Source organism: Phyllostomus hastatus, unplaced genomic scaffold (genome assembly GCF_019186645.2).
Source record: "Phyllostomus hastatus isolate PE091 unplaced genomic scaffold, TTU_PhHast_1.1 phas_contig_17, whole genome shotgun sequence".
NCBI classification, from domain to species: Eukaryota; Metazoa; Chordata; class Mammalia; order Chiroptera; family Phyllostomidae; genus Phyllostomus; species Phyllostomus hastatus.
Window position 1 is genome coordinate 12792747 of NW_025333664.1, and position 17652 is coordinate 12810398.

The 17652-nt window shown below is 51.7% G+C and overlaps 1 protein-coding gene across 1 annotated transcript in view; it reads left to right on the top strand.

The window, feature by feature from the left end:
* PTPRT (protein tyrosine phosphatase receptor type T) overlaps positions 1-17652 on the top strand; it is a 668348-nt gene that overhangs the window by 96947 nt on the left and 553749 nt on the right. The window contains exon 5 of the mRNA XM_045832856.1: positions 2756-2930. Within this exon, the coding sequence (XP_045688812.1) occupies positions 2756-2930 (175 nt within the window). The remainder of the gene's footprint in view (positions 1-2755; positions 2931-17652) is intronic.

Here is a 17652-nt window from a genome sequence, read left to right on the forward strand (position 1 = left end):
CCCTGAATGTCTTGGCTGTTCAAAGCCTGGGATGTCTGAGAAAGAGTCCTGTGTCTCCTGAGCTGCGTGTTTGGTTGGAGCATATGCATTTTTGCTGATTACCTCCCGCCTTCTACAGAGCTTCCCTCTCCTCTACCCTGTCATGGTGGGTTTTTTTTTTCTTTTTCTTTCTTTGATCCTCAGCTAAGAAATTGATTGCAAAACAGGTGGATCCTGGGCACACCTGTGACTCGCACTCTCTCCCATTGGGGAGTGAGGGTGCATTACAGCTACATGGGTGATGGTTCCAGAACAGGCTGTGAAACCAGACGCTCTGCACTCACATCCCAGCTGTGCACACCTGTGCAGGCAGCTGCGCTTCTCTGGGCTTCAGCCTCCTCATTCATGTAATACGGATACCGCGTGTCCACCCTGTGGGTTTTTGTGAGGAATTAATGAGGAGGCGTGTAAAACACTTAGCCCATGCTCGTGAGAAGTCACTACTAGCTTAAAAAAACGAAAAAAGATGTATGCATGCTGCTAAAAGGAAATCAGGTTAGCAGGTACCCACCCATCACTCAGTCACTCACCCACGCCCTCCACAGCAGCCTTGCAGGACCCTGCCCAGCAGTGGGGAGAACGGGCTTCTTTGGCGACCCCTTGTCTTCCCGGGCCCTCCCACACATCAGCCAACGCTTCCTCCAGTCACGGTCCTTCCCTGCAGTTTTCCACAACTTCCTCTATGTCTTCTTTGCACTGTTTGGGGAAGGGGAGATGGGTTTGGAGTCTGGCCATTCCTCATCGTTCCATCCTCGTTGTAACATGCGGCATGTCGCTGGCAGTTCTGGCCCTAAGGGCTTTCCCTCCCCCTTCCATTTCCTTGCCTTGTTGTGTGGTGGTTGTTGTTTTTTAAACTGGTCACGTTGCTCACTTTCTGGTAGGAGGGAGGTGGTGACTGTCTTTCACACTGCCGTGGCTTTTTAAAATACCAGGTATTTGATTATTTTCAAGTATAAAAGCAAAACATGTTTAAGGCAGAAAGTCCAGAGAATGCGAGAAAGCAAAAGGAGGAAGAAACTGGCCTGACCTGTGTGGCTCAGTGGGCTGGGCGTCGCTCTGCAGCCTGAAAGGTCGCTGTTTTCATTCCTGCTCAGGGCACGTGCCTGGGTTGCTGGCCAGGTCCCTGTGGGGGGGTGTGTGAGAGGCAACTGATAGATGTTTTTCTCACACATGCACGTTTCTCTCACTCTTATTCTCCCTCCCCTCCCTTAAATTCTAAAAATAAATTTTAAAAATCTTAAAAACAAAACAACACAGAAGAAACTCATCACCTGCCATCTCCCCGTCCAGGCTGGAGCAAGCCCGTGTGGACGCCTTGGCCTCCTGCCCATGGCTGCGCCCTGCTGTCCCGCCTCATTTGCTTCCTGCAGTCCTGACACGTCACTGACGGGGCAGTGGAAGGTGACGAGGGTGGCAGTAGGTCGCCACGTGGGGGAACTGTCTCCTCAGTGCAGGGAATGATGAAGAGTGCCTCTTGGAAGACCCGGGACATGGGGAAATTTATAAATCCCAAGGCTTCCCAAAATTTGACCAGATGATGAAAACACTTGATTCTACTTTTGGAGAAAAAATTTAACTTAAGGCAGGCAACGACGAGAAGGTCTTTAGTGAAAAGAATGCTTGGCTTGAAGGTGCAAAACCTGGAGCAGAGACTTATTCGCTCTGCATATTTATATAACCTCGCTGACATGCAAGTTCTTTGGCTGTGAGGATTTAAAAGGAGACCCGGGGTCTGGTACATAGTAGGCACTTAATAAATATCCACTCAAACTGCATCCTCGTGCGTGTGCCCGACCAGTTATCATAACTTGCTGCTGTGAAGGGGTTCTATCCAAGCTCAGAACATCACCCCTAAGATTCAGGATGATAAAGGCAAAAATGCTTGTGCATTTACCTGGGTTGTGGAAGTGTTTATCACGCCCGGAGGTTCGTGGGAACAGTGCTGCAGACGAACAGAGCACAGGCCTGCTCTCTGGAGCCACAGTCTGCAGCGGGAAACACCTGTAGGCAAAACTGCGTGAGAAGTCTGCGCCATCCACAGAGAGTGAATAGCTTCCAGAAGGTGGCGTGACGGTGGGAGGGCTTGCCGGAGATGGTGATGAACTGAACTGGGTTTTAAGGGAGAGGGAGTATCTCTAGGGACTCAGGAGATTCCAGGCAGGGAAGGAGCACATGTCAAGGAGGGGAGGAGGTGCTGAAAAGCCTGCATCCACACTCTGCCCTGGGGACAGGTTGGTCCTCGGTGGGGTGGGACTCAGAGCCCACCCTGGGGTACCAGGACACTAGTGTGGGACCGGAGGCCGGGCTATTGTTGATGACTTTAAGGGTTGGGTTTTCTCTAATCTGTCTGAATCTGTCTTTGAGGGAACCCTGTCTTTACTGCTTAATAGATGAAGGGAAATGGGGGGAAGGTTAAGGGGCTGGGTGTCAACCCCCAAGTGCAGGCTGAGCAAGGAACCAAAGTGTTTAGAAGGGGCCAGGGCCCTCTCCTTACCGCCAGGCATCTGCCCTCCTGAATAAGCCCACCAGCAGAGTTTATTCTTAAATCAGATCGCTCCCCATAACCAGCCAGGGAAACCCCTTATGACTGACTGTCACCACACCCCTCCCCAGGAGCCCCTCCCGTGGGGATGGGTGGGGCTTCCATGTTCAAGGTCACCAGGGAGCGCACACGATAATTTGATTTCTCCTCTCCCTCTTTTCCTTTATCCTGCAGCAATGGAACGGCAGGGACACGGCCCTCATGGTGACCCGTGTGGTCAATCACAGGCGCTTCTCGGCCACGGTCAGCGTGGCAGACACTGCCCAGCGGAGTGTGAGCAAGTACCGCTGCGTGATCCGCTCTGATGGTGGCTCTGGAGTGTCCAACTACGCGGAGCTGATCGTGAAAGGTGAGTGCGCCAGCCACGCCTCCCGCCTCTCCTCACTCGGTGGAGGTAAGGGGGATGGGAGGGGCGAGGGACCTTTTCTCATCTGCGGCTCCTCCTCCCCGTCAGGAGTTTAAGACACAACTCCCCCCCCCCCCCAGCCCCTGCATCCTGCCACACTCCCCAAAGAGACACATTATTGTACAATCGTGCAGTATTGCACTGTTATTGAAAGTTGGGTCTTACATGTTGGATCCGTATGTGAAAGTCTATGGGATACTCATATAACATAGGAGACATCTCCAAATTCGGTTCCATTTTGCATTTAAAGGTAGAATTGTTACAGAACAAACAAGGGGGGCCTGGGGCAATATACTATTATTAAAAGAAGCCCCCAGGTCCGTTATGTCTGCTGCCAGAGGAAAGACGTCTCTCAATGCCAGAGATTTGTGAAAAGGAAAGGAAATGTTTATTTAATGCTATGCAAACTTAAAGTAGGGACCTAATGTCTTCACCAAAAATCCTAAAATCCCTTAAAGCACCCACAGACACAGTTCTTCCTTCCTTCCCCCTTTGCCCAGTCCAGAGTACCGTATCTCCTAAAGCTGTGGGGGTCCCCACTCTGGCAAAGGCATGTGGTCCTCTCTCCCTGGACCACGGGAGTCTCCACTCCGTCAAGACTGCGTGGTTCTCTCTCTCAGGGCCGAGAGAGTCTTCACTCTGCTAAAGCTGTGTGGTTCTCTCTTGCAGGGCTGCGCATGGTTCTCCCCCTCAAATGCCTGCCGAGACTCGGTTTAAATCCCGGCGCCAATCCTCCTCTGCAGCCCCATTTCCGGCTCCTCTCACAATTGGCTACAGCTGCCAGATTCTGGACAGGTGTGGCCCTGTGGTGTGGAGCCAATTATCTCCAGGCTCTTCTGGATCTTATTACAGATCCCTATTTGAGGCTCCCCTCTTGGCTGCACCCTGTTACAGAATCAGCCCATGTCCTTGTGTGTTGGTGGTGGGCTTTTGCAGCATCCGGAGAGTACAGTAGTTTCTGAGGAATTTTTAGAAATTTGAAAACACAGTATAATGACAATATTTTGGAAGGATGTTTGAAATAAGCAATCCCTCACTTCACTGGCCTTGATTTAATTTTCAACTTTCTTGTTCACCTTGAAGGATCGTTGATCTGCCTTCCATTAAAATATGTACATGGCTTTCTTTCTGCTTCTTTCAAGGGACTGATTGCCCGATTATGCCTGGAAGTCCATATAATCTTTGTTATAATGCTTAGTGGGTGTATGCTGGTTCGTCAAGTGAATCATGCGGTATTTTCAAATCTCCCTATTTGTAGTTGTTTAGGTAATTCCAGGTGTTTCTGTTGTTGTTTATCTTCCCTTTGTGCGTGCAATAATTAACACCTCAACGGCATTCTCCAAAGAGAACATTTTTATCCTATTGAACCAGATTATTCTCTTGGATGAATTCCCTAGGGGTAGAGTTGGTCGGCCAAAGAATATGAGGATCATTACGGATTTTTCTGTGTTTTGCAATATTGCTTTTGCAAAAAAAAAAGTTTGACAGGTTACATTGGCAACAGCAGCATATGAATGTACTCATTTTCCAGTGTTATGTTCACCGATTAAAATTTTAATGTAGCATAATTTGGTGGATGCAATAAGGAAGCCGATCCTCTTTTGCTAGCTGTGGAACGGTACCTGGTGTGCTTGGAGGTAGAAACATTGATTGACCACCCGCCCCTGCTCTGGAAGGCTCCTGAGTGGGTTTCCTCGGCCCAAGTATGGGTTGGCGTGGAAGCCTTGACCTCCCTTTGCTGGGTCCCGGGGAACTGGTAGCCTGGCCCGGACCAGACTGGGGTTTGCACTCTGGGGTTCTCGCTCCAGGGCTGCCCTGACTCTCCATGGACATTCACGTGGCTGACCATTTGTCTCAGCCCCAATGTCATCATGTCATCCTCTGGGAGATAATTTCCCTGACGCCCCCAGCCCCTGACCCCCCATTCTGGCGATTGCTTTCTCCCACATCCCCTGTCTCTCTGCGCTATCACGCTTCAGAATTATAGTTGTCCTTTGTTTACTTGATAGTTTCCTATCTCACCCTTTGGGATACAAGCTCCGTGAGAAGAGGGGCCTCTGCCATGTGATTCATGCTTCACAGCTGGTCCCTGGAGCGCAGCGGAGTGCCCGGTCCACGAGCCGAGCCCGCTGAACCATGTGAGATCGTGGGTTCCACTGTTTAAACCTGCGCAGCCCTTCGCTTCATAAGGCTCAACCTTAAAGTATTTGTTGAATGAAGGATGAGTGAATGGATTATTGGCCTCAGCAGGAATTCATTTTATCCCCATAGTGCCGTGAACACTTAGGCCGAAGATCAACAAATTAGGCAGCCATGAACAAAACAACCAGAAAAAGATCCCATCATTTTGATTGCATTAGGCCCTTCCTTCCTCCCGCCCTCCCTCCCTCCCTGCCTCCCTCCCTCCCTGCCTCCCTCCCTCCCTCCCTCCCTCCCTTCCTTTCTTCCCTCCTTCCTTCACCAATGGATTGTTTTGTGTGACAAGTGACCTTTGCAGGCCTTTCAGGTTCTCCGTGAATATGTAATTTCCTGGGCTGCCCCCTCTGGAACACTCCTTATACCTCTTGTGTGGTGGCCTCCTGCACTGGAGTGGAAGTCCCAGGCACGTTGGACTGAGTTGTCTCATGCTCTCCGTGGTCTGGCCAGAACCTTTCACATGCCTGGCACAAAGCTGGTCATGAGAGAGTAAGGCGAGTGACTAGGGGAGCTAGCGTGGCATCCCGAACTTTTCACATGGGACAAATGGAACCAGAAATCATGTTTTCTTCCCTACGTCCCCCGTTGTGGGGGACGAGGCCTGGAAGGCCAAATGCAGAGGCCTCTGGGACAGGATGTGAGCCCCGTGGTGAAGCATCGTCACCTTTATTTGGGTCACGGGGGCAGTGATAGATCCTTTGCTGGCCGTGCAGCCGGGGCCAGAGAGCAGCCTGGAGGGAGCCGTGTGAGGCCAGGGTTGTGAACGTGACCCAGCAGCGCTGCTACTCGGAATCCCCGCACCTGTGGCCCTCTCTGCTCCAAGGGAAGTGCTGGGTGGCTTTGTTCAGTCTCCTTCCAGTGGCTGATGACGGGTTGGTGTTCACTGTAGCCTGGTCCCGTTTTAGTAGGTCTTGGGAATCCTTTATGGCAGGGGTCCCCAACCCACAGTCCATGGACCGACCATGGTTGGTCTGCGGCCCATTAGGAACCAGCTGCATACAGGAGGTGGACGGCAGGCCAGCGAGCAAAACCTCACTGACAGCACTGCCTGAGCTCCCGTGTCCAGGCCCTGCACCACCGCAACCAGTCCCTGGAAAAATTGTCTTCCATGAAACTGGCCCCTGGTGCCAAAAAGGTTGAGGACCACTGCTTTATGGGATATCACTTTTTTTAGCTGGGGTCCAACCAGGGACTGGCTCATGCTGCTTTGGCCACACCCGGAGGGCCTGAGGATTGTGACCTTGTTGGCACCTGTATCGCAATGCCATTGACAGTGTGGGAAGGGTGTAGACTGCAGACAATAGGCAAGGCCCACGGCATGCGTGTCTGGACCAGTTGCTAGCTTGCCTTTTTAAACTGTTGCTCCCTACCTCTCTAGAATAGAGCAGTAACTCCTAGGTTTCTGGAGAAATAAATCTAACCCATTCCTACACACACACACACACACACACACACACTCCCAATGAGCTAGTAGCACCCAAACCAAACAAGAAAGGGAAAGGCAGGAGGCACCCAGAAGCACCAGGAACCCATTTGAAGGCAGCAAACCCGAGTGTCTGGGGCAAAGCGTTCTATGAAGAATGACTCACTCACCTCTTCGAGCCCTCGCTGCGGCTGAGCCAGGGTGCGTCAGTCCTTTAACACTGACGTATCTGCATTTGTTTACAAAACAAAACAAGAAAAAATTCGAATCTTCCTTCTTTCAGGAATGGGAGAAAATATGAGAAACAAAACAAAAACATTCTCAGGTGCACCCCCGGGGCGTGGGGCTGCTCCCTGAATGGAGTTTCCTCTTCCTGGCTTTCACAGCTCGCCAGTGTCGGTGATGGTGTGGGCTGAGGTCAGGACTCTGACGGCGGGGTCGGGGGGTGGGGGGGCACCCCGGGCAGCTGGTCTCCCAGGGTTCTTTCATTTAGTTCCCATTCAGAGACGGGAAAGAGCTCTGGAGCCGGGATGCCCAGGTTTGAATCCTGGCCCCATCTTATCCCAGCTCTCTGACCTTGACCATCAACCTCCCCTGCTCACCTGGGAATGAGGACATAGGATCGCCTCCCTCAGAGGGCGTGTGTCCTAAGGACTAATTGAGACAGTGGAGGTCAAGTTCCTAAAATAGAGCCTGGCCCACTGCACGATACACGTTTGTTTCATGAGATAACTTGCCTGGGTGGGTGGGTAGGGACAGGACAGCTGACCCGGGTGCTGATGGAACTGCTCTCTGTGTGGCCTTGATGAAATCATTTAAGGCTTCCTCTGCAAAGTGGGGCCTGGAGCTCTGTCCCCACACAGTCACGTGCTGAGCGTAAGGGGAGGGAGGGAGGGAGCACAAGAGAGTGTCCATGTGTGGGCCCTGGGAACATTTGGGCCAGAGAGTCCACGCTAGGCCAGACTCCTCGGGTCTGCTCCTGAATGCACACTGGTGGGCCGGAAGTCTGGGGGCAAAGGGCAAGTAGCTGGTCCTGCCTGTGCTCAGCCATCTGACCACATGGTCCCCACCCCGCCCGGCATTGCCCATTCAGGACCCAGGCCACGCTGGGGCTGGGAAGTCACTGTGCCCCTCAGTGCCCGAGGCTGCCGGTATCCGGAGACCCCTCTGATGGCGTTCCCGGCGGATTCTGGCGCTGGGCCGAGCGGCAGAGGCCCAGCCTGGGTTTCTGTCGTCTCTCCCTGAACAGGTGTGTTTGTGGCCGGCTTGCCCTCGGCTAGCGGGCTGTCCTGGGGCTGAGCATCAATGCTTCAGAAGATGCCGCCTAATTTGAGTGCAGGTAATATCAGATTCTCAGGGCGACACACAGATCCAAATGAAAGCAAATTGGAATTACTTAACTCTAAAGAGCTGTTTATTGAGTTGTGATAACGTACCTGGGTGTACATTAGATTACTCGGTAATGGAGGTTTTGCTCAATTGGCTATCCGGCGGTGTGCCCTACCTGTTCCAGACCGGTGCTTAGAAATGCGCCGAATCTCTCCCCGTCTCTGGGTTTCCAAACTGTCTTTGATTTCAAGGTGTCTTCACTTATCCCAAGGATGTAGGTCTCTTCAACCGAAGTTCTGCAGATGTGGTCCTGGTGAAAATTCTGTAACATAAAAAAAATTGTCATTGACAGTGATTTTTAAATCTGTCTTCCAGCTCCATTTAGTGACCTGTCATGGGCTGGGAACCCTCTTATCAGTAGGCAGATGAGTGCCCAGAAAAATATATCGTGCTGGTGCCGAGAGTAAATGTTCTGACTTAAGTAATGATATGACTTCCAGGGCAATTTGGTCGTTTCAAGAGCAGGGCTTTGGGATGCAACCAAACCAGACTTTCAATCTCCATCCTGGCCCCAGCTGTCTGTCTGCGTGACTTCAGGCAAGTCATGTATACACTCCAGGCCTCAGTTTCCTCATCTGTTCAATGGGGGTGAATATATCTAATGGGATCCTTGTGAGAGGGGACAGTACGTGTAGAGATCCTAGCGTGAAGCGGACATGCAGGCAGTTACACCTGTAACTATCAATAGTCACATTTTACTGTCATATTTGCGGGTAGAACTCGAGCACATTGTCCATGCTTCCTTGTCCTTAAGGGAACGAGAGTCTGCACCGCAGAGATTTAAATTTAGTCGTCTTCGGGTCTCCTCTTCTCTTCGGAGACGGAATGGATCTCAGCAAATGCAGCCTGTTGGTCAAAATCCATGTCAGGAATGCTTTGTTTGTCGCACTTTTTAGAAAACACTTTGTTCTGGTATTTAACCCCCACACACTTCTTCACATGGTCTCTAGATCTGGCTCCTCTCTGTCTGACTGCTGATCACCCCACATTCGTCTCTTCACTCTCTTTTCTGGCTACACTGGTCAATTCCATCCTCCTTGAACCCCATCAAGGTTGCTCTGACTTCCAGACCTTTGTGCTTGCTGTTCTTGCTTGACCTGAAATGCTTTTCTTTTAGATAATTATCTGGCTCATTGGTTTTGTTCACTGGGGTCCCTGTTCCGACATTAGCTTCTCAGAGTCTCCCGCGACCACCTTCACTAAAAAGCTCCCAGTCCTGCCTCCTGTAACTCTGTACCCTGGTGCTGTGCTGTGGTCTTCTTCCTGGCTCCTACCGCTGCCTGACTTTGTCCCTGAGATCTGTGTATTACACAGGCTTCTGCAGGGAGACACTGCGGAGGTTTTGCTTTCTGTTGGACCCACGACACCTGGGACAGAGGTTGGCATAGAGAAGGGGCTTAAACACTTGCTATATCCAGTGGAGAGTCCTCCAATCATTACTTCACGGCCTGCAGTGGCATTTCAGGCTCCTCACACACCCGGCCTTCCTTTGTCTAAGCGTCTCGTGACTGTTTGAACTCAAGGTTCTCCTCCTGCCTCGAAGCAAGTTCCATCTCCTTTATGAGTGCCTCTCCAGCTTTTCCTTTATGTCTTTTTCTTCATTATTTTCTTCCTAGTTGTGGAAGCTATAAACTTTTCCATTCCCTGTGTTGCCCCTCCATGGCCTTATGTGTCCTGCTTTGGTTGCAGTTCTGGGGTCCCGGCTGACCTGCCGTGACTGCGCTGCTGACCCCGTCTCCCACGTTGCCAGGCTGGTGGTCATTGGCAAACCTCGGGGCTCTGTTCCATGCCTCTCACGGGCAGGCTGGCCTCGTGGTGAGCCCTCCCTAAGCCCAGCCGTCTGGAGTACACCTATGTCAGCCTACATCTTAAAGTTGTAGACACCTTTTTGACACCTTTTCATGTCAGACTTAGCCCACCTCCTACCCCACTCTGTGTCTGACCTTGGCTTTCCAGGCAGATGCTCTTTCAGAAAAACCTCGGCGTCTTCATCTTCTCTGCAGGCTTTGTTCTCTGTAGAAGAATATCCTGGTGATCAGGTTCTTATTTTTTGTCTTTTCCTCAGTCATAACTTTTGTTAATGGATTGCATTTTTTTTTTACCATGACTGCCCTTGGCAAGCCCACAGAGATTGCAAATCAGAGGGCTTGGGTTCAAATCCTGGTCCTTCTCTGGGTTAGCTATGTGAATGGGGAACATCATTTCATGGCTCCCTCCTTATAAAATGGAACAACAGTGCAGCTCTGGATTTGGGACAGGGGCCATGGCGGTGTCCTTCCTCTGTAAACAAGGTGCTGTCCATAGGTTTCTGCTCGTCTTCACCAGTCTCTGTCATCCCCACGTTTGCCAGCTGCCAGTCTTAGCCCTCGCCTCCTGCCTCCTGCCTCCTGGGTAATGTCACCGTTAGCTTTTCATGGGAAGAGAAGAATGACAGATGGGAAGAAAGTGGGAAACTTAACTAGGACATATGTGTGTGGGGAGGCAAACCAGGAGATATGTATGTGTATTGTATTCTATATGGGCACAAAGACCAGCTTACGGTATTTTTGGAAAAGTGCAAATGTGGATAAATAAAACCTGACAAGTGTTGGTTTCCTGGAATTATTTTGACTACTTCATCAGCTGCATGCTGACGTGTTGCATTAACACTTTTAACACGTTTGGAAATTAAATCAAATGGCAACTGCATTAAATTCCCCGTTCACTTGGAACATTACCCTGCCGTGTTCGAATGGAAGAATTAGCTGGGGTATGGGGCAGGCTGTGAGATCTGTGGTTAGCTAGCATTTGTGGGCCATTTATTGCACACCAGACACTGCCGGGGATATTTCACATGAGATTCCGTTTAATTCTTAGATGCTCCCTTTTTTCTGATGAGGATGCTGAAGCCTGGTTACCCAGCCTCCTTAGAGTCTCACTGCCAAGGTCTGTTCTCTTCTACGTAATTGAGACTTCTTTCTGGCCCTTCTAATGCTACTTTTCCCTAGTGTTCTATTCTAGAACAGGTATACACTGAATACTGGGCTCAGTTAAATTCAGTGAAACTGTGGGCTCCAGATTTGGAAGGATGCTCCAGGTCATTGCCTCTGTCCCCCCTACTGGAGCCTGATTTACTCTGAAAAGGTACAGCCTCTGCCTACCCCTGGGGTCCTTATCTGATGGCGATTTCGTCCCCCAGGGGTCACTGGGTGATGTCCAGAGGTGTTTTTAATTGTCACAGCTGGAAGGGAAGTGCTGGCATCCCAGTGAGCAGAGGGCAGAGAGTCTGTTGACCTTCCTCTAAAGCATGGGACGGGCTCCACCACAGAGAATCATCCAGCCCCAAAGGCCAGCAGGGACGAGTGGGGTGGAGAAACATGGACCTGAGATCTTCCCATGGGGGGGTGTCTTTTTTTCTAATGATCTGGTGTCCCTCTGCAATCCCACGGGCTCCTGGCCAGGTGGGGCGTGAGATGTGAGAGAAAGAACTAGAGCTGGTTTGTGGCAATGAAGAAGCTATTCAGCTTCTCTGAGCCCCAGCCTCTCTGTCTGGAAAATTGACACTCGACTTCTGATTTATGCTGACTTGCAGCTCTGGGCCTCCTCCTATTTTTTTACTCAATACCCATGGGGATCCAGTAAGAGGAAAGTGTGGTACTGGGAATGCAAGATGTTCCTGCTAACTCTCAGGCCAATAGAGCCACTCCACGTGTACCAGAGACCTGTGCTTCCCCTTCCCCTAAGTGGGATTGTGACTCAGAAGCAGGGGCCTAACCAAGGACTACATTTCCCAGGCTTCCTTGTTCTCAGCAGGATCATGTGATTTATTCCAGATAAAGGAAGGTGAGCAGAAGTACTGCAAGTCCTTTCAGAGCCAAAGGGTTCAAAAAGCAGTTAATCATTCTCCTCATCCTCTTTTCCCTCTTCGGTGGGATGGGTGTAGACAACTCTAAGCCCATAGAAGGTGACAGTGTCAAAATATCAAACAATTCTGAGTTCCTGAATCACTTTGTGGAGAAGAATTGGCTGCGAAGCAGGCCTATTATTTGAACAATAATAAACCATTATTCTGTTAAGCTACTATGCCTTGGGGTTTGTTTCAGCAGCTCGCTTTATGCTAATTAATACAAGTTGGATCAAGCAAAGTCATTAACAAGCTCTCCAGGCTTACCCTCACTGAATGAAGACTTTCTAACCTACCTCAAAAGAGATGAGAAGATATTGTACTTCCTCCCTCTCCCACTGACACTGGGCTCAAAATTTCAAGTTGCATACACCCCGAAAGTTGGAAAACTATTTTTTTTGTTAGGTGTTGCTTTTTTCAAAGATGAAAGGTCCCTTCCTAACCATAATTAATTGATATAGAATCTACAAATTGCAGAACAACATGTGAGCACAGAAAAAAATTATGTTTATAGTAAGGGAGGGGCTGGGATGACCTTGGCTGTGGCCCATGAAGCTCAGGAACGGTGGGAGCTCAGGTAGACAGAGTCTGTCTAGGTGTAACAACTTGGAAGCCCAGTCCAGAAGGGTGGGTCTTGCATTAGAAGCCTGAGGACAGGTGGTACCTCTGTCAGGCATATCAGGGTTTAGGACACCAGCCATATGTGAGGGAATGTGAGGGCAGACTATCTGGGCAGGGCTGGTCTGGGGCTCTGGTCCCAGGAGCACTTGATGCACGAGGTAGATAGATGTCCAGGTAAACGGTGCAAGTCAGCCTGGCTGGCCTGGATCTGTCCTCTTGCCCAGCAAGGGGGTGCCCACCAGCACCCCTTGAATGTAAGGCTTTGCACCTAGTGGTAAAACCCAGTGACTGCAACTGGGGATGGGTCAGAAGAGGAGAGAGTGGAATCAAGCATTTTTGCATTTCTGAAACAAGTACCTCCAGTCCTTCAGCTGTGGACCTCCTGAAGAAATCATGGCAGCATATTTGAACGTGAAAGCTGGAGCAACTAGCAGAAGGCGGATGCCAAAGAAACATTATCTCAGCACTTGGGAGGTGGGCGCAGTGGGTTCCCAGGGTAATCAGTGAGGTTCGTTATGTTCACGTTGCGCTGTTTTCAAACTCCACATGTGTGTTCCTAGCCCAGGATATGCTTCCACCCTGATCCAGGGGACGCAGAGCCAGCGCTCAGGGGAGGTTTGGCTTAGAGAGGAGGTAGCCTCCACTTTGCTCCTAATTAGATATGGTTGACTGTTTCTCTGGGCCTCAACTTCCCCATTTCTCAAATGGGTAGGCTGCTTTTACAAGTGGGTTCCAAACTTACTCCCCCTTTGCCAACAGAGGCCTTCCTAAAATAGTGGGAAAAGGAAATGACTCAGCTCTGCAGATGCCCGGGGCTCCTAGAATGGTGTGAAGTCTCTGCTTCCCCGCCACCTGGGCAGGTGCATTTCTTTGCTTCTTTAAAGGTTTGATTTTGGGGTTTTCCCCCCTTCAATGCATATTATCCTCCTTTTTCATTCTTCTCTGGGGCCTGGTAGAGAATGAGGCTGGGATTTGATCTCTTCTCTTGTATTATTTATCTAGCTATCTATTTATATTGGATTTATTGGGGTGACATTGGTTCACTGAACCTTACAGGTTTCTAGCGTACAACTCAATAAAACATCATCTGCACCCTGTGTCCTGCACCCATCATCCCAGCAGTCTCTTTCTGTCCCCATTTTCTCCCCCTTGGCCCCCCTCCACCTACCCTCCTCTCCCCGCTATCTATCACCACGTGTTGTCTATGTCCCTATGTTAAGTATAAATGGGCCTCTTCTCTTTTAAATGGAGTGTGCTTGCACCCGTGTTAATAAAGTAGCAGTAGACATGTGTCCAGAGGCAGATGTGACTCGTGACTCAGTCCAGCCCAGTGAATGGGACTCTTCCTTTCTGATGGAACTCAGACCGGCGGTAGGGAGCGGGCAGTTACTGGCAGGCAGAGCAGCTGATCATATGTCCTTAGTGAGGAAGAGCCTCCTGTTTGAGATGAGGCCTGTGCTTTGCTGGGTCTCAGCAGGCAGTTGAAATGCCCTTTCTAAGGGCAGGCCAGGAGGCCGTACTTGAGAAGCAGGTAGGGCTGGGTCTGTCTCCTGGCTCTGCCCACTTTTTGCTATTGGATTAAACGCTGCAGGAGACCAAGTCTCAGTTTCTTCATCTATAAAAGGTAGAGAATGGTGTTACTTGCCTCCTGCGGAGCCCAGCACCACCCCAGCCCACCCGTAACCTCATTGGGCTGTGACGTGAATGAGCAACGGCAGAACCAACCACGACTAATCCACCTCCTGCAGCTGGGATGGGGAGGGCTGCCAGGGAGGCTCTGTCTGTGACCATGACCCTGCGTTCCTTGATGACTTACAGACCTCATTCTAAGGTTTCCGCCTGTGTGGCAGACAGACACCTGTAGCATCAGGGTAGCGCTGTGGTTCCCACTCGGCATTTTGTGGGAGCCCAACAGTGGTCACAAGGGGGTTTTGAGTCTGGCAGTCCCGCCCACATGGGGGGTTAGCTGGGTCTTTCTGCTCGGTGCCACGGGGACAAACTCAGCTGAAGGCCACTGCTTCTCTCCGGGCATTGCTACCACAGGCGCAGCTGTGGTCTCCCCACCCCTGTGACTTTCTTTCAGGGACACCGAGCTGACCACCTCTTTGCCCGTCATCTTTTTTCCCCCTGACTAAGCTAATGCAGTCCCCAAAGTGACCAAGCAAGCTTTCAGGCCTAGGGACAAGGGTGACCCTTCCAGATATCTTTGCATGTCTGCCGAATCCCGGGCTCTGTTGGCTTTATTCTTGACTCCTGTGATAAACAGAGGTGAACGAAGCTGCAGGATGCCTTCCTCCTGGGCCCTGAGCCAGAAGCTCGCTGAGTATGGGCTCGGTCCTATTGCCTGGACCTGGGGACCCCGTGTGCATGTTCCCAACCCCAAGCCAAAGTCTTCCCACCCACCCTTATCCGGCCATGACCAGCGGGCTCCCAGTTAGCCCCTGGGCCCTGATGCCATCAGGAACTGTCCTGCCATTTCCAGAAGCAGCTCATAGGTACACCTGTCATCACTGTCTTTGAACACGAGGGCCAGGTGTTCCTGGGACTGGGTCTAAGAAGAGCTCCTGTCGTCCCAAACGCATCTGCGACCAGGATGCCAACAGCAGTCACCCTGCCCTTTGAGATTTGGGCGGACGAGCTGTCGTTCAAATTTCTGCACATTCCCAGGGCCCGTCTGATGGTCGCTCCTGACTTGATCTGGTTTCCATCCCCGCTGGCTTTTGATCTCAAGTCACCTGTCCTTCATTATACATTCTCTCTGCTCTACACCATCTAAATTTGGAACTCAGCTCCTTTTCCTTAATTTTTCTTTATCCTTTCCCCAGCGTGCATGCACACACACCACACTCTTTGTGGTGTAACAGTTTTGAAGATTTAGGGCAAGGGAAGAGCTTTGCAGCACAGCAATGCAAATGCCCCCAGATGGGATATGAGGTTGTGACGAGGTGATGAGGTGCGTTTGGTCTGCCAACACTCGCCACCCCATCGGGAAGTTCTTGGTGGCTGCTGCCCCCATGAAGGCTCCGGCCTCCTGCCACGTGGCCCTGGCTCCTCCCCTCTCTCGCTTCCTCAGCAGCACTGAGGCAGCACAGTCTGGCAGCAGCCAGTTGCCTTGGGGCCTGTTGGCACAGCTCGTTTCTGCCAGCCCCACTCATCAGCTATTCCCCCAGGGCTTTGGATTAATTCCCTCTGGCAGATGTACGACTCTCCCTCGCCTTTCTTTTGCATCTAAGTAGCGGATTCCATTTCAGTGCTAAGGTGGATCCTCCGCTTGCCTCAGTCCTCGACACGTCCCTGGGTCTGGAGACCTCTGCAGCCCACAGCCTGCCTGCACCCTGTCCTGCCAGAGCCCTGTGGTTACTACTGACACAGTCAAGGGCAGGAGGGTTCAGCAGGGGCTTCTGTGAGCCTGAGGATGGCGAGTGGGAGCCCTCTCGGGCCGGCCACTCTTAGTAGTGAGTGGCCGCAAGCCAGCCTCCAAAGGGAGGTTGTTGGCACGCACCCCTGGGAGCCTAGGCATGGAGCCCTGTGCCGCATCCCGTTCTGAGGCTCAAGTGGTGGACCCAGGCTCTGTCTCCTCCCTGCATTTCCCTTTATGCATCTCCCTCTTGACATTACCCTCGTGCACACTCACGGGGAATGTGGGAGGCACATCAGGGGCTGAGAGCTCCAGAGCACACCTTCCAGTTTAGCAGCCTCACGGGGAAGAGTTTACCTGTCTGTATATCTGAATGTCGGTTCCAGGAAAGGAAACTGCCAGACCCTGCCTGAGTCGCCAACCAGTGCTGGACCAGCCCTCTGCCCAGAGGCACGTGGCAGGGCCTGGTCGGAGTCACGTGCCCGACTCTGTGGCCAGCAGGCTGAGGGAGAGCGTCCAGGCCGTGGGGGAAACGCAGGGTGGGGTGGCAGCCCCTCCCCTCACAGGGATTCTGGGCCGGTGGAAACTGGGTGGGCACAGGGGGGTTTCCCTGCCTTATGCCCTACCCTGCTGGGGCTTTTTTTAGAGGCGACGTGAGGGAGTCCCCCACATCAAGATTAAGGATCCGCTGGGAGGTTGTGGTCTACAGTCTGGGTTGCTGGTTTCGGGATTAAATGACAAGGATGTGTTTTATTTATTGTTGTGTTTTAATGAATTTTGCAAGGATGCAAGGCCATTTAGAAGCCAGCTGTGTTCAGTTATAAGTTATATGTCCCTCTGGCCCTCTCAGAGGCCAGTCCCTCTCAGTGTCTCTGTCTCTGCCTCCTGACTTCCTGTCCTCTAGGCAAATAGTTCCTCCTGGAGGACATAGCTCCTGTTTACCTTCCCCGCCCTCCCCTCCCCCACCGTCTTCCTTCCCTTCTCGCTGCCAACGACTCCATGCTCTCCGTCTCTCCCTTTCCTTACTTATTAATGCCTGGTGACACACCGACGTTGGGGTGCCAGCCCAATGGAGTTGTGGGCAGTGCTCCCCCGGTTCTGATACCGGCGTTTACCAGACGAGGCTGCCCATGCGTGTGGTATTAGCATCTTCCCAAGAGGCTCCTCCGATCAAGGACAGCAAGCAATTAGCACCATGCGCTGCTTTGGTAAACCAGTACAGAAACATATACCTGGGATGTGCTGCCACAGTCTGCCTGTTAATTGTCCCTATTAATTGATTCATCAACAAAGCAAATGTTTATGAAGCATATTCTTTGTCCCAGGAATCTTCTAGAAGTGAAGGACACGCCAGAGAGTCCTGTGGGGACGGGGCTTCTGTTATCTCGCGCGTACATTCTGGTGGAGGACAAAAGAGGGAAATGAGTGAACAAGTGAGATCATTCCAGGGACGAGCAGATACGGCTCTTCATTCTGCAAAGAGCGAGTGCTGTGTGGTCAGGGGCTGCTGGTCCGTATCTCTGGGGCTCCAGAGCAAGCTGCTGGAGGACTCATATCCAACCCCGGCTCTGGCACTTGCCAACTCCGTGACTCGGGTGTGGCACTGGGACGCTGCGAGCCTGTGGTCTCAGTTGCAAAGCATCGTGCTCAGGTTGGTTGTGAGGAGCGAGTGAGGCGGTAGCTGGCCGCCGCTGCCCTCAAGGCTGCCACCGGCCACCTCCCGCCCCGTCCCCTGTGGTGGGGAGATGCGGTTGTCAGCGCACTGACACTCGCCCCAGTGCTGCCCACCGGTACC